The sequence below is a fragment of the Phodopus roborovskii genome, unplaced genomic scaffold (assembly GCF_943737965.1).
Source record: "Phodopus roborovskii unplaced genomic scaffold, PHOROB, whole genome shotgun sequence".
NCBI classification, from domain to species: Eukaryota; Metazoa; Chordata; class Mammalia; order Rodentia; family Cricetidae; genus Phodopus; species Phodopus roborovskii.
In genome coordinates, this window is record NW_026126487.1 from 2,293,829 (window position 1) to 2,319,352 (window position 25,524).

The following is a 25,524-nucleotide window of genomic DNA, read 5'->3' on the forward strand; positions in this document are numbered from 1 at the left end:
ACCACTACAGATCAATAAAAGCTAAGGAAACATGGAAAACAAGATACAATTTAGATACCTATAAATGATACTGTTAGGACAAGTGGTAGGATTTTAATGAGAACTGTACATTAGTGGGATGCTGTGGTCTTTTTCTAGTAGCCTAACATTCAGGTCCTAGAGTCCTCAGAACCTCTGGAGTTTGTAGTGAGATGACTAGGTGCTGGTCTCTTGATAGAGCAGGTTGGATTAGAGTTGTGTCTTTCAGTCAGACTTCATAACCTCTAGCAATAGGAGTGGGCTGAGGGTCAACCTGATTATCAGTGGCCAATGATTTAAACCATCAGCCCTCTATAACAGACATTCCATATAATCCCCCAAGCTGTGAGAATGCATGATGTATGCAGAGGGCATGGAAGCACACAGGATTCCTTACGTACTTCATCCTAAGTGTCTTCATCTACATGAGATATTTATAGTAAAGGCAAATGACTGTTGGCCTGTGCTCTGTTAGTCACGCTAGTGAACTAACTGAACCCAACAAGGTTGCTGGAACCCCAGTTTATTGTCAGAAGCACAGGTAGAACACTTGGATTGAGCTTGGTATCTAGAGTTGGGGATTCAGTCCTATGGGACTATTCCCTTAACTTGTAGCTTCTGATTTTGTTTATAGGTATGTCAGAACCAAAGCAAATTCAAGGTCACTTGTCTGGTTTCCTTGAAGAAGTACTTGGTTTATGGGGGAACCATCACAAACATCTGATTACAGAAGTGTTACGTTTTATGTTGTGAGAGTTCAGTGGGAGAAATTGGGTTTGTTTTATCTTAGGTTCTCAGAATTATATAACAACATTGTCTTATTGCTGTGAAGTTCTCAGAGGTGAAGGGCCACTTTTACAGTTCTGAAATGGTCCTCAGTACTTCTATTTATAAGGATGTATTTACATTATAAACAAACACTTGGGTATGTTCACACATACATATGTTTAAGAGACTGAAGGGTAAAACAAATGCAAAATGCTAACAATTTGTGAATTCGGATAAAGGATATACAGTTGTCTATGGTTTTTATAATCATTAAAGTTTTAAAAGGGTTCCATTTTTTCAAATTAAATAATATGCTAAAGTAGCATGCAGAAAAACTGACATAATCAATAGGAAATATGCATGTCATTGTCTTAGTCCATTTGTACAAATGTTACAGATGGATTAATTTATAATTACTAAACCCATTTGCACACTTCCAAAGGGTGAAGAGCTCAGCTGAGGTCAAGGCTCTGTTTCTGTGTCCTCCAGAGAGGAGGGACATTATGTTCTCTTGTGGCAGGAGTACTCCTTTTCATTCTGCCTGTTTATATGAGTGCTAATATCCTATTCATGATCTTGGAGTCCTCAAGACCTAACCAATTTCCTCCAGGCCCCAGCTCTTAACAACTGCTGCCCTAGGGATGAAGCTTCAATACTTCTCCATGAACTGTATTTTGGACAGCAAATTAAGACTGTATTGGCCCATTGAGTTGGAGAGCTCTTTGTAGTGTGTCTTGAACATCATAGCATGTTTACTTCATACCCTGACCTCTGCCCACGAGATGCCAAGAGCAGTCCCTCTTAATGTGACAGTGGGCAATGTTTTCAAACATTGCCTAAGGTGCAGTTGAGATGGTCTAGGATAATAAAAGTTAGAAACCCCCTTTCTCTGCATTCAAAGTTAATTTAAGATGATGAATAATGATTAGAAAATAAGATTTACTGCTATACTGCTTCTGTTGTTTATTTTAGGCTAACTTCCAAGTGTTTGTTATTCTACTACATTGTAAGCAAGACCTTCTTCTTATAGAAAAGTTGCAAGTTGGTGCATTCTTGTAGCCCTTCCTGCACTAGATGATGGGAGATGTCATTCTGTATATGTTTCTCATACTGGTTAATGAATAAAGCACTGTTGGCCAATAGGAAAGGAAGATAGGAGGGACTAGGAGACAAGGAGGAAAGAGGAAGTGGGAAGGAGGGGTCAACATGGAGAATCTGGAGAGAACAGAACCACCATTCCTCAGCTCTCTGTAAGACCACGTGGAAATACATAGAAATGGGTTAATATTTAAGACAGAGCTAGCTGATAAGAAACAAGTAATTTGTCAACAAAATTATATCAAATACAGAGTCTCAGTGTGTTATTTGGGGCTGGCGCTGCGGCGGGACAAGACCGAGCAGGAAGAAAAACCGTACTCCTTACATATGGCGCCCACGTGGCTAATAAGAACTTCCACTTAAAATTTAACAAAAGCTTTAAAAAGGGTTTTAGAAACAAAAGAACAGAGACAAGCAATGTTTCTTGGTAGTAGCACTTTTCTCGGTTGGACTCTGACTTGCGAGAGACAAGTAGATATTTGCGCGGCTCCTTTAAGGGAAATTTCCTGACTCAGCATAAGTGGCAAAAAACCGCAAGGCTTTTTAAGAAACTCTGCTAACAATTTATTGGTGTGTATGAGAGCTGGCAATGGCAGGGACCACATCTCCAAGCCGGCAGCATGGGGCTGGATTGCAGTGCAGACCAAGGCAGTAACCACAGCTCTCAATGCTGGCGGTAAAATAGCCACGGCCATTTTGGTAAAACGCAGCAGTTTCATTTCAGCAATGTTGTTGTTTACCAGATAAAGACTTGTGGCCACACAAAGATAAAGATTTACAGTAAAGATTCACATTAAGAAAAACCTCTAAAGGTTTACAGTGTGTTTTAAAATATACGTAGACATGGAAAAAAAATGGTTTTAAAAAGACAAAGAGGAACTGGGTGTTGTGGCACATGCCTTTAATCCCAGCACTCGGGAGACAGAAGCAAGCAGATCTCTGCGATTTGCAAAGTAAACCTGGTATGCAGAGTAAATTCCAGGACAGATAAGAGTTACACGGAGAAACCTTGTCTCAAAAAGAAACAGAATAATAAAAAAGGCCACATAAAGATGGAGAGAATCTGCATTCTGTACAGCATTATATTGTCTTTGTATTATTTGACTGCTGAGGAAATAACCGTTAAAACGAATGCTGCTGGATTAATTCAATTTATATATTTTAAAAATGCTTTGATTCAAAAATTTATGTCTAAGGACAAGTTACTGGGGGAAAGGATTTCTATTTTTGTTTCCACAGAAAATAAAAAGCTGTGGATTCCTTCCAGACTAATGTGGTTTGAGCAAGCCAGACCCCCTGAAACAGAGTACCAGGGATCCTACATTCAAAACAGCTGGACAAGGCAGCCTTGCAGACTATAGCCAGGATTTCTGCGTCTTCTTAGGATCCCCCAATGATAGCACTCTTTACCAGCAGGAAGTAGTTTGGAAAGAACGACGCCCAAATTCCAAAATATTGTTTATGTTTGTTTTCATTTAAATGGGGTTGGTTATAAATGATTAATGACCACAACCAATCTCTTTTTAAAGGTAAAAAGGGAATTATGGTATAGATATGAATACTTTGTTTTGGAATGGATTTTCATTTATTGATACAATTTAAGGTCAATTTTGTGATATGTATATTTCTCCTCTTGTTTAGGTATTGTGTTTATATAGCTCATATAGAAATGTAATGTATAATTCAATACAGACTATAGATAGTACCTATGATAGTCAAATCTTATAGTTAAGTTAGTTAAGATTTCTAGATATACAGACATGTATTTGAGATAAGTAGGCATTCTTCAAACCTTTCAAAGACCTACAGAATATGGCATTTAAAATGGTTTAGGGTTTTTCTTGACAGTGAGACATAAATGCTCCTGGCAACACCACCTGCGTCAGAAAGGAAGATGGACATTGAAGAAATTCGTTATGGAGTTTACTTCCAATATGGCAAGTAAATGTTTGGAGAAGATACCGCTCTGTCTGGACTGTTTGACCTTATGCTGTATAAACTGGACATGCAGGACCCACAGAAAAGTGACTGCTGATTCAGGATGGACATTGTTACAGAGTTCCTGCTTCATGGAAGAGTCTGCCAGACAGTCTGCAGGACACAGAGAAAAAAGATTGACAAACTTCCAATACAGGAAGACAGTTTAAAGTTTCCTGCTTTGCTGAAGAGTCTGCTAGACACACTATGGCCTATGGGCTGAAGATGGAAGATTACAGAAGAACTTCAGGTGACTGACAAAGCAAGATGTCTTTGTCATTTCTAGAGTTTATATACTATCCTTCTGGGGTCTTTGAAGGAGTTGAAGACAGTTATGGTTAGATAGTTTTCTGTAGTTAGGATTAAAGATAAGTTACGTATAGGACTTTAGACATACAAAGATAGGATAGATGATGGAATATTTTCTTAAATCTTGCTAAATGTTAATGGACTAAATATTGTTAACTGTGATTCTTATTTGATAGCTATTGTGTTATATATTTTGCTATGTTAAGGTTAAAACCCTTCTTTTTATTTTAGACAGAAAAGAGGAGATGATGGGAGATGTCATTCTGTATATGTTTCTCATACTGGTTAATGAATAAAGCACTGTTGGCCAATAGGAAAGGAAGATAGGAGGGACTAGGAGACAAGGAGTAAAGAGGAAGTGGGAAGGAGGGGTCAACATGGAGAGTCTGGAGAGAACAGAACCACCGTTCCTCCGCTCTTGCTAAGACCACATGGAAATACATAGAAATGGGTTAATATTTAAGACAGAGCTAGCTGATAAGAAACAAGTAATTTGTCAACAGAATTATATCAAATACAGAGTCTCAGTGTGTTAATTGGGGCTGGCGGGGTGGCGGGACCAGACCAGCGGTGGGAGGAAAAACCTTACTCCTTACAATACTGCTTCTTTTGTTTATTTTAGGCTAACTTCCAAGTGTTTGTTATTCTACTACATTGTAAGCAAAACCTTCTTCTTATAGAAAAGTTGCAAGTTGGTGCATTCTTGTAGCCTTTCCTGCACTAGATGTGCATATGATTTTCCTTTTGTCCTTGATATGTCACAGCTATTGCAGGACTCTCTTTACTGTGTGATATGGGTTGATACTGATGAAGGGCCCAATCCAGAGGTAGGTGTGACTAATCAGGTCTCTTCCCTTGGGGATGGGCATTTTTGTGTGACTATCTTTGGGCAATAAGCAAATGAAGCAGATGATGTCAGCCAATGAATATAACTGAAGGAGGAAGGCATGCCAGATTGGAGCATACATATCCTTTAGGATCTCTATTTACAAAATTACCCCAAATTGACCCTTCCTTTCTACATGCTTAATGAGGGAAATGGCTGTGGGTAGTCTCTTACTTTCAAGATCCCAGGTTATTCACTTGGAGAATGAGAAGTTAGGTCAGAAATTAGCTAAAGAATTCAATTGTTGACTGATTGAGCTACTGATATTATTTTCAACCTAACTGATGGATTATTAACATCCAATCAGTACAAAGCTCCCTAAAAATAGGATCAGAATACTGTGTTTGCTATCATGGTAGGCAGTGAATTCCTGGTGTACAGCATGAAGAATGAGTGTTGTTTATAAACTGACAAGATAAATATATGCTTGTATTACTGTCTTCATAGACCCAGAAATAATTCAATATCTCATTTCTTATATTCTTATACTCAAAGACTAAATCATTTACGTGCCCAAAAAGCCAGCTGAAGTAGGCATAGTCTTACAGAATAAACTACTGATACAAGAGAGAAAAAACAAACATGCAGACATGATGAATAGAAGGTTCTTAGTGAAATGACGTGATGGTTAATTTTATTTGCCAACTTGATTAAGTCATGCGGTACCCAGATGTTTGGCCAATTCATAGTGGTTGTGAAATAATTCATGACTTGACAATTGAGTATCTGTGAGGTACTTCTGAATAGCTTAAAATCTAGACAGACTTAAAACAGCAAATTGATTTCCCTAATGTAGATGGGCTCTATTCAGTTGACGGGATAATGGCACCAGAAGGCTGAATAAGAGGGAGCTCCTTGCTGGGCAGTGGTGTCACACACCTTTAATCCCAGCACTCAGAAGTCAGAGTGAGGTGGATCTCTGTGAGCTTGAGGCAGCCTGGTCTCCAGGACAGCCAGAGGTTCTCAGTGAGAACTCACCTCAAAAATCACACACACCCACACGCACATATACACACAAAGAAGGAACTCCTTGTGCCAGTATGACATCAATGGGGACATACCTTCAAACTTGGCTGGAAGCAGATTCTTGAGCCTGCTGGTTTTCAGATCAGAGAGCACTGCCACTTGATGCCCTATGTCTCAGGCCTTTGGACTCAATTTGGCAATACACGACCTGTGCTTCTGTATCACTAGGTTGCTGACTGAAGATCTCCATTGTAGTAGCCAATTCTTTTAGTAAATATCTATCTATCTATCTATCTATCTATCTATCTATCTATCTATCTATCTATCCATCTATCCATCATTCCATCCATCCATCCATCCATCATCTATTGCCCCCTACTTATGACTATAAAACCAAATCTCACAGAAAGCTTATTTCCTTACTGATATTATTATCATCTCCAAAGGGAGGCTAAGAATTTCCATTTACTGGTTTGATAAATTATTTAACAATTTATCATTTGATTAAGCAAAAAATAGTAAATTTAATTGAACTTAGCACCATAATTAGAACTTCAGATAAGTGTATATAAAATTATCTTTCTGGTTTATCAATTTCAAGCAATGAACATTCCACATACCAGATTACCACAGTTTGGATAATATTAATATAAGTGGTAATTATATACTAATTATAGTAATACAACTTTATAAAAATGAGATGTTTTCTTTATCAAGCACATAAAAAAATAGGTATGTTGGGCTGTGTAATCATGAGGATCTGAGTTCAGATCCCCAGTAGCCATGTAAAAAGGTGATTGCAAAAGTAGGTGCCTGTAATCCAGTACTGGGAAGGTGTACACAGTCAGACAGATTCCTGGAGTTCACTGGGCCAACAGTTCAGTCTATGAGTGAGAGATCATGTTAAAAAATAATGTGAAGAGTGGTGAGGAAGACACCAGGGTCGGCATTGGTCCCTACATATACACAGAAAGAAGTGTATCTTTGTTTCACTGAGGCTGTAACAAACATGTTATGCTCATGGTTTTCTTTTACAGAGTTTAGAATATATAAAAGAGGAGTTAAAAGTAAGTATTAGATTTTTTCAATAAAGTCAAAATTCTTAAAAAAAAAGTTTCAGGGAAGTTAATACAGAGGAAGAGAATGCTAAGCCTTTCCATTTTATTTACATTTACTTTCCCCATCCTTGCTTTCCTCACTTTCACTGTAGTGATGGGGATCAAGGCTCTACCACTGAACTACACCCATAGATTATGTCTCTTTCTTTTCTGAAAAGTGGTCATTACATACTTATTTATTGTATGTGTATGTATGTGAGTGCACATGTGGCATGATGTGGGCATGGAGAGGACAACTTGCAGGAATCTGTTTTCTGCTTACACTATGTGGGATCCAGGGATTGAACACAGGTCCTAGGGCTTGGAGACAAGTACTTTCACTCACTGGACATCTTCACCAGCCCTTGCTACTTTATGTAAGGGAGCTAGGCTTGACCTTGCACTTCTCATGCCTCATTCTTCTGAGTATTGAGAACTTAGGCATGTGCTACCAGCCTGGTGCTATTTACATGGAATTTATAAAATCTTTCCCTTCCTTCTATGATAAAAAATATGTTCTTAAATGCAGAAAATCTCCCTTGCATATTTTTCTTTTCAACATTTTATATACTATACTTCAGCGATGTGATACAAAATAAATAATTCTTGGGCATGTTTAATCCTTTTTCTGAATAGTTTTAGTTTTATAGTCAGAAGTAAAATAATTTTAATAGCTTGCCAATAGACATATTAAGATTTGAATACTCGATGAAGCTATGTAGGTAAGCTAGTATAGTCTCAATGTAATTTCACAGTTGTATTCTCTGAGACAGAAATCTGCCTTAATGCATCTTTGTACATAGAAACAGAAGGGAAAACAAAGAGCTCAGCTGGTTTCTGTAGTCCACTTCATAATACAAGTATAAGCAGGAGCCGAGGAGGTGGCTCAGTTGGCTACGTGTCTGCCATGCAAGCATGAGGACCTGACTTTGATTCCAGGGTACAGCAGTGTGAGTCAATCCCAGAACTAGAGTGATGGAGGCCATTTGATCCCAGGGCATGCTGGGTGGATAGTCTGACCAAAGCATCATGTTCAGCAAGCGACTCTGTCTCAAAAAATAAGACACAGTTACTAAGCAAGACCCCTAGTGTTGATCTCTGGCCTCCACAAACAAGCGCACATGTGTACTTTCATATAAACATGTGTACACATATACATAAACATACAGAAAAAAACTTCATTGGTAAAACTGTCTTGTAGTAAAATTTTTCCAGAACCATTTTTGTCTTGTATTTCTATTTATGAAGTGATACACTAAAAATGACAGTCAGTAGTCTTAGTTTAGAACACTGTGCTGGCATCATGCTACTCACTTTTTTGGTGTCCTTAGAGACAGAACCTGGGATGATACAGTCATCACTGTCAGAAGCTGATCTGTCCTCATCTGTCAGAAAACATGAGGCAACACTATCAGGTTAGCCAAGTACTTACTGCACATGTCACAAAAGAATAACATGACAACCAGGTCTATGACTTTTAGCTGCAAGTACATTTGCATGTACATTCTAGGAAAGGAAAAATCAGCCTGAAAAATTCCCATGTTTAATTTTGATAACTACAAAAGAAATAAAATTATTATTATATTATAAAATTAATGAAAACAATACGTAAGGTAACAGATACTACTTTTTTCTCTTAAAACTTTTACATTTAGGTATCTATTTGTGTGTATGTGTTTCATGGGGCACTACAAGTGTAGAGGTCAGAGGATAACTTGTCTTCCCCTTCTATTATGTGGGTCCAGGGAACAAAACTCAGGTTCTCAGGGTTGGTGGGTGGCAAGCAAATTTCCCCACTGAGCAAGCCATCTCTCCAGTCCCTTCTTTTTTATCTTCATATCTGGACTTTATTATACTTCATAATTCCTCCAATTATTAAAAAACTTCTTATATTCAGTTTACTGTATTTTAAGCCAGAAGCAGTTTTATCAATTTCCATAAATGCTGGTAGCAAACAAAAGTCAAAACATTCAAGCTTTATTAGGATCCTAAGTATAGAGAGAATATGTTGAAGAGCTATCATAGTTGATGCATGCACAGGAATGGTGGACTTCTCTTTCATAAAACAAAACAAAGCAGCAACTACTTTAATGGAAAAATAGCAGAGACAGGAGGAAGATCATTTTCTCAAGTGAACCCACACTTGCATCACAATGTATATTATTTGTGCAAGAATGGCATTAAGTAAATATATGGGATATTCACAAAATACAGGTTGGAAGGTTGACAGATCTTCCAATCTGCTGGACATATCAGTTTACATAGCAATGGAAAGTGTGGTAATGCAATATATGTGATAGAAAAGAAGGTAGCATTGGCTGGGGGAAGAAAGGGAACCAGCTTTGGGGGGGGATAGGGGAGGAGCATGAAAGAAAGCCAGGTATAGTGACATATAGGAATGGAAATGCAGTGAGAAAATCCATTACTTTGTTATTAGCCTAAAGTTAGTAAAAATCTGAACCTAGTTAACTATAGTTGAAAAAGTAACAACAGAAGTTGAATGTCGTGAATGTCCACTTTTTCCTTCCTTCATCCATCACTGTGTGCCTGAAGGCAGTCAGTGGCCTGCACCCATCTATGCCAAGGTGTGATGTCACCCCTCATGCCTTGCAGCAATCTTGCAGGGCAGTACACAGGAGTCTGCAGAACTACCCTGCAGCAGGGGTGCTCTGCTCCTGCAGCGAAACTGAATTGTGATGAAGTCTCCCTGCACAGCACTTGATGGCACCCTCCACAAGTTTTTGTCTCTTTTTACCTCAACAGGAAGCTGATGAAACTGTGTTACTAGCCCATGTGCAGCTCTAGCTACACAGTGAGAGCTAGCCCTTTTCTATTCAAGCTACTGACCATGAGACGTAAGCTATCTACCAAGGCCAGATCCGCCTAGTTTCTGTGGCCCTCCAGTTGGGTCATCAATCACAGAAAGAATATCTTTCTTCCATTTCTCTCCCACACATCCTTTTTTAGTTGCCATATGAATTTTCATGTATTTTGTAACTAAGTCTGAGAGGCACTGGTACCTGCTACAGTGTCTGGACAAGTAATGCTCAGAGACCGTGGGGTGTCAATAGGGCACCAGAGCTTCCATAACAGCCAAGCCCACATCTGCCATCACATAGAGCATATTTCCCAATGGCTTACACAAAATACTATGTAAAAAAAACCAATGTTACCCTTACTTTTACATTAAAAAAATAGCTCTGTAGATGTAAGAACACAAATATAATAAATGATACACAAATTTAAACTACAAAAATTTGTTATTTGACATTAATTCTGTGAAATTATCTCTAGCTTCCTAATTAAAATAGCAAATATTGGCTGGCAAGATGGCTCAGTAGGTAAAGGTACCTGTCACCAAGCCTGATGACCTGAGTGTGATCCCTGGAACCTAAATGGAAGAAGAGAACCAGTCCTCAAAAGCTGTTCTTTGACTTCCAGAAGTGTGTGTAGTATACATACGTGTACATGCACATGCAAATAAATACATGTTTTTAAAAAGGTAGATGACCTAACCAACACTCCTGTTTCCTCTGAATCTTTCTCCCTTGCTCCCATCCAGGCTTCTGCAGGCTACAGACCTGCTTCCTGTCTATTCAGAATTAGTCCACTTTTACAACATTTTATATTGATGAATTGAGATGGTATGTTGTCGTTTTCAACATCATAATTTTTGGTATTAATTTTAAAAAGTCAAAGCCAAAGAAAAATCCAATTGATAATACTGAATGCAAAGAGAACATAAAATATCTAAGACTTAAACTGTTGACAAGCTCAGCAATGGCACTTGTATTCTATGTGGGAGCCCCAAGTTGACCTAAGAAGAGAGAGTTAATAGCCTGAAGAACTCATCCCTCACCCTGAACTTCTGTTAAGAGTTGGACATCATGAGGTGGACTCACTACTGAATGATGTGTTGTGGAAGGCAGGCATGCTCTCACAGAGAAAGCAAAGCAGCGTCAGGTGAATAACAGTTTAAACACAAAGTCACCTTCTGGCTCCAGTTCTTCTGTTATTTCTGTTTCATCTTCAGAGGAAGCCACACTTTGTGATGCAAGCTGACCTTCAGATAGGAAAGAGATGTCATCTTCTTTTCCTTGTTGCATTTTCTCTATGTTTTCTTCTACTTCAGCTACACTGCTTTCCTGCAAAATGCATAGGATACACATTGCTGTATTTTTTACTGCTTGGGTTATATTTTATAGCATTCTTCTTGAGCACTTGAATAATAAAATATATGCATTTGAGATGTGAGTATACAGACATATATCTGGGCATACTGTCTCATGACCATAATCCCAGCACTCAGAGGCAGGAGGATCACAATGAGTATGAGGCCAGCATGGGCTATACAAGAAGTGAGTTCCAAGCCAGCCACCACCACCACTTTTGCCTCGTCCTCCACCACCAACAGTAGCAGCATCCCAGCACCAGCATCACCACCACCACCACCACCCATCTTCTTCTCCTTCTACCTTTACCTCCACAACAAAACACACAGAGATATGCAATATAGCTATTAAAGACTCATTAGAAAACAGTCACTTAGATTGTAGAAATAGATTAAAACACACAGGTCAATAAAAATCCAAATATACATTAAGAATGAAAGCTGTGAGTTAACCTGGTGTAGTAACACCATCACATACAGGTGTAGGTAGAAGGCTATGGAATCTAAGGTCATCCATAGCTACACAATTTGTCTGAGATTAACCTAGCATATACAAAATCCCTTCTCAACAAAACTAAACACAACAGTATAGGATATATTAACCTCAAAATGACTTTTACATTGATTTTAATTTACATGTTATATATTTTCTGCCAATGTATGGACAACTTTATCTGCTATATTTATAATTTTTAACATCTATCATGAGAAAGTCATATTTAAAAGTAGAAAAAAAATGATATGATTTCCCAAAGCATGTCTAACATACATGATAAAGTCTTTGAAGTCTCAAAATAAACCTTTGAAAATAATTTTAATACAAAGGCTTACCTTGGAAGTAAATGAAACAGCTGACATATTAGTTTCTGGTGTGTGTTCCATTTCTGGGGAATTGTCCTTTACATCTTCAGGAGGAGGAGAAGTCTTGAATTAATGGTAGAAAAATCATGTATGTTATTTTGTATTCATTACAATGGTAGTTTTAGGCAGGTACATGCTTGACTGTGTAAGATCAAGAAACAATATGAGAGAAGGCTGACAGAGTTTATACTTTGTGTAACTGAGAGCAGAAGACTCAGCTAGAAACTGGAAAGAACTATTGGGTCAAGGAAAGGACCAATTAAAGAACACAAACTGGTGCCCTAGTAAAGACGTGCTGGGCTTCCTGTCTCTTCTTGGGTCAGAAAGGAACAGTGTAGTTTATACTCTTAAGTATTTGCTACAGGAAAGGGAACTGGTATTTGGAGCATTTATTACTCACAGGACTCAGGTGAGGCATTATATCCACAAAAGAGACTTTTTTGTCCACAAGTGTTAAACGTCTTGGTTTAGGTTTTGGTGCCTAAGATAAAATGATATGTTAGACAATGATAATCATTACATTTTAGAGGAGGCTTCAGCTAGTTTCTGGTGGAATTATTTGGCTATTAAGTTTATATATACAAAGCACTGTAATTGAAATTGAAAGTCACTTTTACTCACTACAACTGATGTAACACACGAGGATGTTGGAGGGAGTTTCTGAACAACCTCTGGATCTTCTCTGCATATGAACTTTCCTAAGTCTTCAGTAGTTATTGATCCATTTGGTGGAAGGTAGGTGAATTTCCATTTCAATATAACTTGGATGGTTCCTGCAGAATGCTTTTCATTATCCATTAACTCAAATATCCCTGCAAATTGTGAAAATCACTTTCAGCCAGCATGAAACCTTGTTATTCTAAAATTACAGCAGAGGCCCGGGAACCCACAGGCTACTCAAGACAGGGAAGCAGGGAGCCTAACTGTGCATTTGCAATTCTCCCAGCAACCATCCAAATCCAATTCCCAAGTCTTATCCCCAGCTCTGTAGCAGAACATCTACTGCAGTCTTCCTTTCTGATCTGTCATCAATGATCGTATATATCTTTCCCTCCAACCCTCCTTTCCCATAATTCCAGCCTCGAATGTCTGGCTCACAGGCCACGGATAGAGAGGTAGATCTTCACTTCTCCCTTTCCTCCAAATCCAGTTCCCTTCTGCATCTACAGCTCTGTAGCAGACCACCTGCTGCAGGTTTGTCCCCTTCCTGCCCCCATATAAAGTAGACACACAAATCTTCCCCTTCAACCTTTCTTCATCCCATTCATTGCTCTATCCCAGCCCCCAGCTCTAGTAGGCACTCCCTGGAAACCCACAAACCACTGCTATCAGGAATGCAGGTAGTTCAACTGTGGCTCTTCACCTTTCCCTTTTCTCCTATTCCAATCCCCCAGTCTCACACCCAACTCTGTAGCAGACTACACTCTGTAGGAGACTACACTCTGTAGTAGACTACCCATTGTGGTCTCCCTCTCCTCTCTGCACCCCCATCTCCAACTGATCATGCACACATCTCCTTTATCCTCCCTACTCATCCTGTTAACCCTGCCCCAACTTCACCAGGCTTTCTCTGGGAACCCAACAGCCAAGCCTGACAGAGAAGCAAGGAATTCAGCAAAGCAGATATGATGGGAGATGTCATTCTGTATATATGTTTCTCATACTGGTTAATGAATAAAACACTGTTGGCCAATAGGAAAGAAAGATAGGAGGCACTAGGAGACAAAGAGGAAAGAGGAAGTAGTAAGTCTCAACGTGGAGAAACTGGAGAGAACAGAACCGCAGGTCCCCAGTCTCCAGTAAGATAAGACCACGCGGAGATTAATAGAAATGGGTTAATAATTAAGACAGAGCTAGCCGATAAGAAACAAGTAATGGGCCAACAGCATTATATCTAATACATAGTCTCAGTGTGTTATTTGGGGCTGGTGTGGCAGCGGGACAAGACCAGCAGCAGGAGGAAAAACCTTAGTCCTTACACAGGTATGCAAGCTTCAGATTTGCACTGTCCCTCTCTCTTGCATGGCCAATCCCTCAGTATCAGCCCCAGCTTTGGAGCAGACTACCTGCTGTGGTCTCTCCTCACTCTCTGCTCTTATTCTTGGGGACCAAGCAGATCTTGGTGGAACACACTGCTTTGCTTTTATGTGGACTGCTTTAGCACATCCCCATTCCTCCTGTGGATCCCCTCAGCCCTTACTCCTAGCCCATCCTCATTACTAAGTATAAGGTCCCAATACCTAGGAATCTTTTACCTAGAACCCTCAGATGCCTAGATGCTAGTATAAAAAGGAAATCAATAACAGCCAGGGCAAAATGTTTCCACTAGAGCATAGCAATGGTATCACAGTGGTCCTGAGTATTGCAATATACCTGAAGCCCAGGACAAGGATCTTAAAATCACCTTTAAGAATATGATAGAGGTCCTTAAAGAGGAAATGAATAAATCCCTTAAAGAAACATATGAAAACACAAACAGTGAAAGAGAAATGAATAAAATAGCTCAAGACCTAAAAGTTGAAACAAAATAAATAAGGAAAACTCAAACTGAAGGAAATCTGGAAATGAAAATCTTAGGAACTTGAACAAACCTCACAGGCAATCCTCACAAACAGAATACAAGAGCTGGAAGAGAGAATCTTAGGTCATAGTGAAGACATGATAAAAAAGAAATAGATACCCCAGCCAAAGAAAATGTTAAATCTAAAAAGATCTTGCCACAAAACATACAGGAAATCTTTAATACCATGAAAAGATCAAATCTAAGAATAACAGAAATAGAGGAAAGAGAAGAAACCCAAGTCAAAGGCACAGAAATTATTTTCAACAAAATCCTAGAAGAGATTTTCCCTAACATAAAGAAGGATTTAATCTATCAAAGTAGAAGAGGCACACAGAATAACAATAGACTGAATCAGAAAAGAAAGTTCCCCTTGGCACATAATAATCAAAACTCTAAATGTACAGAACAAGGAACGAATAATAAACATTAAAAGCTGGAAGGGAAAAAGACCAACTGACATATAAAGATAGACATATTAGAATTATGCCTGAGTTCTCAACAGAGGATCTAAAAGCCAGAAGGCCCTGGAGTAATGTGGTAAAGATTCTAAGAGACCACAAATACCAGCCCAAATTACTATACCCAGCAAAACTTTCAAACACTATAGATGAAAAAAAATGACATTCCACGATAAAGCGAAATTTAAGCAATACTTATCTACTAATTTGTAGAGGATTTCTCTACCTAACTTAAAGAGGTTAACTAGATCAAAGAAAAAACAGGAAATAAATAATCCCAGGCTAGAAAAGTCAAAAGAAGGGAAACACATATATATTCACAACCACCACCATCACCACCACCAAAATAACAGGAATCAACAATCACCAGTCAATGGTATCTCTCAACATCAACAATCCAAATTCCCCAATAAAAAATCACAGACTAACAAAATGGATGCAGAAATAGGATCTATCCTTCTACTACATTTTAACATCAAGGATAGACATGACTTTAGGGTAAAGGGTTGGAAAAAGATACTCTAAGCAAATGGACCTAAGAAACAAGCTGGTGAAGCTAGCTGCCTTAGTTATGGTTTCTACTGCTGTGACTAAACACCAAAAAGCAAGATGGGGAGGAAAGTGTTTATTTGTCTTACACTTCAGCATTGCTGTTCATCACCTGAAGGAAGTCAGGACAGGAGGAACTCAAACAGGGCAGGATCGCAAGGGCAGGAGCTGATGCAGAGACCATGGAGGGGTGCTACTTACTGGCTTGCTCAGTCTGCTTTCTTATAGAACCCAGGACCACCAGTCCAGGGATGGCACTACCTACAATGGGCTATGCCCTCTCCCATTAATCACTAATTGAGAAAATGCCTTACAGCTGGATTTCATGGATGCATTTCCTCAACTGAGGCTCCTTCTTCTCTGATGACTCTATCTTGTGTCAAGTTGACACACAAAACCAGCCAGGACACTAGCCGTTTTAATATCTGACAAAACAGACTTCAATCTAAAATTAATCAGAAGAGATAGGGAAGGACCCTACATACTCAACAAAGGAAAAAAATCCACCAAGAGGACATTGCAATTCTTATTACCTGTGTACTAAACATAAAGGCACCCAACTCCATAAAAGAAACACTATTACATATGAAGGCACATTTTGACCCTTACACACTGATAATGGGAGACTTAAATACTCTACTCTCACCAATAGACGAATCACTCAGACAAAAACAACACAGAAAAATGCTGGAGCTAACTGATGTCATAAGCCAAATGAACCTAACAGATATTTACAGAACATTTCACCCAAACACAAAAAAAAGGCACCTTCTTCTCAGCACTTCATGGAACTTTCTTCAAGACTGATCATGCATTTGCACACAAAGCCAAGTCTCAACAGATACAAAAAGTTGAGGATACACCCTGCATCCTATCTGTTTACCACGGATTAAAATGGTATTATTAACAACAGAAACAACAAAAAACTTAGAAGTTCATGGAACTGAATGAGAAATGGGTGACAGAAATTAAGAAATTGAAGACTTTCTAGAATCGATGAAAAGGAATACACAACATACCCAAATTTATGGGATGTAAAGAAGTCAGTTCAAGAGGCAAGTTCATAGCAATAAATGCCTACATAAAAAAAATAAATCTTAGATATCACATACTAGTAACTTAATAGCATATCTGAAAGCTATAAAAAATTTAAACAAACAAACAAACAAAAAACCAGTGATTTTCAACGTTCCTAATGCTGTGATGACTCATGTTGTGATGACTCCCAATCATAAAATTATTTTCATTGCTACTTCCTAATTATAATTTACCTACTGCTATGAATCATAACATAAATATCTGTGTTTTCTGATGGCTTTAGGTGACTTAGATGACCCCTATGAAAGGACTGTTTGATCCTCCCAAGGGTCAGGACCCATAGGATGAGAAGTACCACTTTAGAACAAAAAGAAAACTACATGCATAAGGAGCAGGCAGCAAAAATAATAAAACTCAGGGCTGAAATTAATAAAATAGAAATTTAAAAGATACAAAATAGCAATAAAACAAAGAGTTGTTTCTTCAAGAAAATCACTGAGATTGATAAATCCTTATCCAAATTAACTAAAAGGCAGAAAGACTAAGTTAACAAAATTATAAATGAAAATGGGGATACAGCAAAATAAAGTGATGAAATCCAGAGAATCATAAGAACACATTTTTTTTTTTAAAAAAAAAACCACTGTACTCTACCAAATTGGAAAATCTAAAAGAAATGAGTAATTTTCTTAAGACATACCACTCAGCAAAGTTAAATCAACATCAGACAAGAATTTATACAGACCTATAGACCCTAGTAAAATAAAAGCAGTAATTAAAAGTCTCTCAACCAAAAGAAGTCCAGGGCCAGATGGTTTTTAGCACAGAATTCTACCAGATTTTCAAAAGGAGAATTAATGCCAATACTGCCCAAATTATTCCACAAAATATAAACAGAAGGAACACTGCCCAATTTGTTTTATGAGGCCACAGTTGCCTGATACCTAAACCACAGAAAGGACCAACAAAAAAAGAGAATTACAGGTAAATTCCCCTTTTGAACATACACGCAAAGCAAATCCAAGAACACATCAAAAAGATCATCCACCATAATCAAGTAGGCTTCACCTCAAAGATGCTTGGATGGTTCAATATATGTGAACAGATAAATGTAGTCCACCACATAAAACACACTGAAAACAAAACAAAACAAAACAACACCACCCATGTCCCATCATAATAAAAGTCCTGGAGAGACCAAGGATACAAGGGACATACCTCAAAACAATAAAGGCAATTTATAGCAAGCCCACAGCTAATATCAACTTAAGCCACACTAAAACAAGAAACAAGACAAGGTTGTTCACTCTCTCTATACCTATTCAATATATACTTTAGTTCTATTTACAGCAATAAGATAACTGAAGGAGATCAAGGGGATACAAACTGGGAAGAAGTCAAAGTATCTTTATTTGTAGATGGTATGTCAGTTGTTAGTATTCAGGCATTTGTACTGGCCTGTCCTTGGGGTTCTGACAGGATACACCCTCAGCTACAAGTCACTAAGAACATCTCCTGTGCATATTCATTAAGTTCCCTTTTAAAAGAGCCCTGCCTATCTCCCATCTCTCTCTTTCTCTCTCTGTCTCTCTCCTTATCTCCCTCTTTCTCCCCTCCCCCTTTCTCTGACTCTCTCTCTCTCTGCCTCCCTCTCTTTCCTCCTCCTCCTCTCTCTCCTCTTCTGCTCTTGTCCCAGAGTCCAGTTTCCTCTCTCTCCTCCCCCCTTCCCATTCCAGTTTTCTTAATTACAACATAAGTGACCTTAACAATTCCACTGGGAAACTCCTATTAGCTGATAAACACTTCCAGCAAAGTAGCTAGATACAAAATTAACCCATAAAAATCAGTAGCCTTCCTATATACAATTGCCAAATGGACTGAGAGAGAAATCAGGCAACAGATCCTTTCACAAAGGCCTCAAATAATACAAAATATCTCTAAGCAAGTGAAAGATTCTACAACATATTGAATAAAGAAATTGGAAGAAGATTTCAGAAAGTGAAAAGATCTCCCATGCTCATGGATTTATAAAGGTGCCATCCCACCAAGAGCAATCTATAGAGTCGGTGCAACCATCAAAATTCTAATACAATTCTTCACAGAAATTGAAAAACAACTTCAGTTTCATATAGAAATCAAAAGCCCAGGATAGCTAAAATCAATCTGGAATAATAAAAGAACTGCTGGAGGTATCGCCATCCCAGATTTCAAGTTGTACTACAAAGATATAGTAATAAAGACAGCATTGTATTGGCACAAAAACAGACACATCAATCAATGGAATTGAATTGAAGACCCAGACATAAGTCCATATACCTATGGACAGCTGATGTTTGACAAAGAATGAACAAACAAACAAAACAAAACAACAACAAAAAAGCATACTGGGGAAAAGGTAGCATCTTGAGAAAATGGGGCTGGTCAACTGGATGTCTGCATTTAAATAAGGCAAATTAATCCACACTTATCATCCTGCATAATACTCAGCTCCAGATGGATCAAGGACCTCAACATAAGACCAGATACTCTGAATCTGACATGAGGGAAACTGGGGGAACAGTGTGGAACTCATTGGCATAAGAAAAGACATTCTGAACAGAACACTGATAGCACAGGCACTAAGAACTTAGATGTCCCTCAAGTGAAGATGGATAAAGAAAAAAGTGTTTACATAGTGGAGTATTACTCAGCTGTTAGGAAAAAAAAAATGACATCATGAAATTTTCAGGCAAATGGATGGAATTAGAAAAAAAATCACCCTGAGGGAGGCAACCCAGACCCAGAAAGACAAACATGATAAGTACTCACTCCTAAGTGGATATTAGCTTTTAAGTACAGGATAATCACATTACAATCCACAGACCCAGAGTAGTTAGATAAAGAGGAGAGGCCTAGGGGAGACACAGGGATCTCCTTGGGAAGGGGAAACAGAATAGATTTTATGGGTGGACTGGGGGTGGGTGGGGATGGAAATAGGAGGGATCTGGAGGGTAGGGAGGGATGGAGGGAGATCACAGGGAGAGACAACTGAAATGGGTGGGTGTTTAGGGGGTGATATGGAAACAGTGCAGTGGAAACTGCCTGGAACCTAAGAGGGTGACCCTAATGAAGGCTCCAAGGAATGGAGGGTTTAGAGCTTGAACAGACCATCTCTCCTGTAACCCAGTTAGGTTACACCAACCCAGTGACAAAACATACGACCCACAACCTGTCCTGCCTGCAAGATGCTCTGGGGGCAATAGTGGCTCAGAGCTTGTGGGAATGGCCAACTTGAGGCCTAAGCCATGAGAGGCAGCCCATGCTGGATACTGCCTGGATGGTAAGGGTCTGGAAGCTGGATGGTACAGAGACCTAGGGTAGAACCAAATATGACTGGTCAAAAAAAAAAAGTCAGTGAAATGTTTCCTAATGATATTTTACTCACGGACTGGTGCTTAGATCTATCACTATCAAAGAGGCTTCCTCCAGCAGCTAATGGGAGCATGTACAGAGACACAGAGCCAGACATTAGGTGGAGCTCAGGAAACTCCAGAGAAGAGGGTGTTGGGACTAGAGTCAGAGGGATGAGGACATCATGAGAACACAGTACACATAAGGAACTAAGCACAGTTCATACGAGTTCACAAAGACTGAGGCACAACCAAGGACCCTACAAGGGTCTACACTAGGCTCTCTGCATACATGCTGTGATTGTTTAGCTTGGGGGTTTTGTGGGACTCCTAACAGTGGGATTGGAGGTGTTTCTGACTCTTTTGCCTACTCATTGAACCCTTTCTTTACCTTCCTCGTCCAGCCATATGACGGTTTATACTTAGTGGTATTTTATCTTGTTAAGCCATGTTTGGTTGATATCCCTGGGAGGCATGCTCTTTTCTAAAGGGAAATGGAGAAACAGTGGATCTGGGGGAGAGAAGTAGTAGGGGGCCTAGAAGGAGGGGAGGGAGTAGAGGCTATGTCTGTTATATTGTTTGAGAGAAGAATAAAAAAAGAAGAGAAAAAAAAATATATGGGATGATCTCATGAAACCAAAAAACTTCTGTATGGCAAAGGACAACATCATTAGGGTAAATCAGCAGGCTACAGAATGGCATTTTTAAAACACCAATTTCACATCAAATAGAGGGCTTATATCTAAAATATATAAAGAAATAAAAATGGACATCAAGAAAACCACCCAATTACAAAATGGGATACATAACTAAAAAGAGAGTTCTCAAAGGATCAAACACAAATGTTCAAGAAACACTTAAAGAAATGTCAGCACCCTTAGTCATCAGGGAAAGTGAATCCAAACTACTTTGAGTTTTGGTCTTATGTCAGTCAGACTCAACACAATCAACAAAGCAAATGATAGCTCATGATGTCAAGGCTGTTGGGAAAGGGAACACCTATTTATCCCTTGTAGAAGTGAAAACTTGTACAACTGCAATGAAAATCAGTGTGACTGTTCCTTAAGAGGCTAGGAATAGAGCTACCTCAAAATCTAGCTATATCACTCTTGGACATAGACCCAAATGGCTCTACATCCTACTACAGATAGACTTGCTCATCCATGTTTATTGCTCTATTCATAATAGCCGGAATAGCCAGAAACTGGAAACAGCCTAGATGTCCATCAACTGATGAATGGACAATGGAAATGTGGAACATTTATACAATGGAATATGACTCAGCTGTTAAAGAAATCAAGATTATGAAATTTGTAGGTAAATAGATGGAGTAAAAAAACCCCACAAAAACAAAAACAAACAAACAAACAAACAACAACAACAAAAACCCAAACCAAAACTCCTGAGTAGATATCCCAGACCTGAAAAGACAAATTTCATATGATTTCTTTCACATGTGGATACTAGTTTCTAAGCCTTTAATAGGTATGCCATAATCTGTATAACCACAAAGATTACATGTAAGTACAGGACTTGGGAGGAGGATATATCTAGGAAAGGGAAGCATAGCATTAATTTTGGGAGACAGGGGAGATTGGAGTGAGAGGATTAAATGGGGAGGGGGAAGGATGAGAAGGGTAAGAAAGGGAATAAATATGAGAGGGAAAACTAGCCCTAAAATTATTTGAGAGGTCATATGGAAACCTATGGCTTTGGAAGCTTCCTAAGACGTATATAAACTTGAAAGGAATATAAATAGGATCACCAAATAAATGACACTATGCCCCAACTAGATATTTCACCACCACATAAAACATCTAGTTCCAGAAATGATTTATATCTAGTTGAGTTGGCCAAGTTGTCCCCATGGAAACCTCCCAAACATCCTGTCAACGTAGTTGGTAGCTCTCTGTAATCTGTGTAGGTTCAAGCCAGATGTGGTCCCATTGCTGAAAGAAGTGAATACACACTCCCACTTTTAACCTAGATGCTATCTGCAACTGATACCAGCTTGTAAAGGAATAGTTAGATTTCTCCAATGGAGTCTCACTGGGTAGATTAACCACACTTAAAGGCAGGCTCTTTGCCTAGCAGTCAATGGTCAACCCAAAACAAACTACATGTAATTTTTGTACACTTTTTTGTCTTAATTTGCTTTGTTTGGGATTTTTTTTTTTTGTTCTATTGGTCTTTTCTTATTTACTATGGTTTTCCATTTTGTGTTTTTATGTTTTTTTGGTCTGTATGTCTTCTGTCCTTCCTTCTTTTTTTCTATCTTTCTGCCTGTTTGTTTTCTAAAGAGAGAGAGAGAAAGTGAGGGCATGGAGTTGGGTGGGTGGAGAGGTGGGAGGATCATGGAGGAGTCCATAGAGAGGAAACTATGATCAGAATATATTGTATATATTTTTTTCAATAAAAATGTATGAGAAAAATTAAATTATATGATAATGACTTATCAAATAGAGACAATAAAGAGAACCTAATATCCATCCATCCTTCTGAAATGGTGTTGGGATATTAGTAAGTGGTAGAGTGCTGGTTTGTGTGAGCCTATGGGGACTCAGCATAGGGAGTGGAGGTGGAGCATGTTGAAGATGAAGATAAAAAGAAATAATAGAAATTATGGAGCTAAAAACACTACTGCAATGGAATATATTTAACAATTGGGCTCAACAGGAGAGGTGAGTGACACAGGAAATGATCCAGTCTACTAGAAGAGAGAACAGTAAAAATATAAATGTAAATAATGGGAAGAAAAAAAAGAACTAAGGCAGGGAGACCTATGGGTGTAATTAAACATACCAACCTATATATCAGAAGAGGAGAAGGAAGGGGAGAAACAAATGATGTGACTATTCAGATTGGGTATACAATACTATACATACAAGAAACTCAGTAAACTGCAAGCAAAAGGAACACAAGAGGAAAACCATGTAGGCACGAACCATTTCAAAACCTCAAACACAGCCTTAAAAACATCATCATGTATGTGTGACTCAAAATATGGTCAATAGGTGGCTTCTTAGAAACAATGGCTGCCCATAGCCAGTGGTCTGATATACTAAATGTGCTAGAAGGGTAACAAAACCAAACCAAAACCCAACAACCAAACTACTAGCCTTAGAAAAAACCAAAGGAAATGTAAGAATATTCCAAGATAACAATGAGTGAACCCCTTTTGCTAGCAGCAGACCTGACTCCCAGCATATATCAAATAAGCTTTCTTCAGGCTGAAAGAAAAAGACACATGATGGCAACTCAAATCCACACATTTGATAGGGATTGAAAGGGTAACTGCATATGCATTCACAAAATACCAGGCAACTATCTTTTCTTTTCTCCCCCTTAACTGGTTTAAAAGATAATCATATAAACCAATAATTATAAAATTATACTGTTGGGTTCATAACTGTTGGGTTCATAAGATAACATATATCATAAAGGACTGAAGTAGAGCTGCATGAAGCAAGGAAATGACCCTATGGTAAGGACATAAATCAGAGTGAGAAATGAAGTCAATCTACAGGAAAAAATAAGTACCCAATATAGTAAATATATAAGTAAACATAATATCTCTATAATTACAGCTTCTTATTCTCTTTAAATTCATTACAGGAATAAGGGATTTACATAAAGCAATTAGAAAACTTCATTGTTTTTAATATATATGGGCAAAGGTGGAGGGAGGAAAGATGTTAATGGGGAACAGAGTTGAATATGATCCAACATGTTATATACATGTATGAAATTCATAACCCATTATTTTGTGCAATTAATATACATCAATAAAAATGTCAAAATACCAGCATACCATGTACATATACATGGCAGTAACAATACAAAGGAGGGAAGAGAGGAAAAAATAATGTTAGACTTTTTAATATTTAGTGTAATGAAGTTACTATTTTGTTTTTGTTTTTGGAGACAGGATTTCTCTGTGTAGCTTTAGAGCCTGTCCTGGAACTCACTCTGTGGACCAGGCTGGCCTTGAATTCACAGATATCCACCTGTCTCTGCCTTCCGAGTGCTGGGATCAAAGGTGTGTGCTACCACCACCCTGCTGAAGTTACTATTATTTTTAAGTAGACTATAAGGTATATATTACATACCTCAAACTGAAAGTGCTGTAATTCCAAGCAAAGAAGTAACTAAAAATATAAACAGTATTATAGACCTGAAGTACAAATATTGTCCAATGTTAGGAAAACTAGTTACTACTAAATTATAGACATAGCACTAAGGTATACTTTAAGTTTGCTTTATAGACTCAAGAACACACTCTTACCTGAGATATACCTGTCATGTGCCAGTGAAATCAGAGGCACATTAACTTTTCCTATGTAAATATTCTCCTGGGTATCACTATCATCAAACACATAAAAACTCAGAGACTCTGACTTAAGGTAGCGATCCAAATCCATATTCATTGGCACTGGGAAACACATGTGGTCATCAAACTGCGGATCATTGCTACTGGGAATGATGGCTGTATCATGGTCTGGAAAGTCAAAAAACTTGTATACAACATATGCGTGTGGCTGCAGGTGGCTTGCTCGGGACTGTAGGTTGCTGCAACATCTTATTGTAATATGAAGCTCATTTAGGTTGGCATCTGTGGAATCTGTTGAACTGATCTGAGCAGTTGTGGGAGCTTGCTGACTCAACTGGAAAAACATACATATTTACATTACAGAAATAATACAATCGAAAGATAACTATCATCTGCCAACCTGCAAACAAAATATTGTAAATGGACAAAACTACATATTTTTATGTTAAGGTTATTTTTTTTCTCAGCAAAAAAGATTCTTATACAAAACTAACATGCTTCAAAACCATACGATGAAAAACATTGCACACATGGGAATACACAATCCTGTGCTATTGGCAGCGAACGTGGGTAACCAAGGATATTTGTAGAAATTAGTCTTAATATCAAATAGACTGAGGACAAAAGTTGATGTGATGTTCTTTAATTCTGCTCAGTAACGGAAGAAGCAAGTCAGTAGTGGCTCTGAAGACCATTCTAACCAAAGGAGACTCGTTTGCTCACCCAGAGTGGAAGGGTAAAAAGCTGGAGTGGGAGGGCATTGCAGTGGAGACCTCTACTACTGGTGTGCAGTGGGAAACCTGACCAGCCACAACACAGTTTATCCAGGTGAGCTTGTACACAACCTGGGAAAGCTCAGTGCAATGACTTTTAAAGTACTCCCTCTCCCAATCCCTTCTCACAATCAATTCATTAAAGCAGAAAACCAAGACAGCACTCTGCAACAGACTCTTTGAAGGTGTGCTATGAAGAATGCTACAGGAAGGTGATCTCTGGGAAGCAGGGGACATGTCCTCTTCAGTTTGAGAATCTATGTTTACACTGTC

The 25,524-nt window shown here is 38.5% G+C and overlaps 1 protein-coding gene across 1 annotated transcript in view; it reads right to left on the reverse strand.

Moving 5' to 3' along the window:
- Positions 1-25,524, reverse strand: part of Rpgrip1l (RPGRIP1 like) — a 99,340-nt gene that overhangs the window by 25,819 nt on the left and 47,997 nt on the right. The window contains exons 17-22 of the mRNA XM_051195123.1: positions 24,434-24,812; positions 12,773-12,963; positions 12,552-12,632; positions 12,122-12,214; positions 11,111-11,264; positions 8,434-8,504 (exon numbers count right to left, since the gene is read on the reverse strand). Of these exons, the coding sequence (XP_051051080.1) occupies positions 8,434-8,504; positions 11,111-11,264; positions 12,122-12,214; positions 12,552-12,632; positions 12,773-12,963; positions 24,434-24,812 (969 nt within the window). The remainder of the gene's footprint in view (positions 1-8,433; positions 8,505-11,110; positions 11,265-12,121; positions 12,215-12,551; positions 12,633-12,772; positions 12,964-24,433; positions 24,813-25,524) is intronic.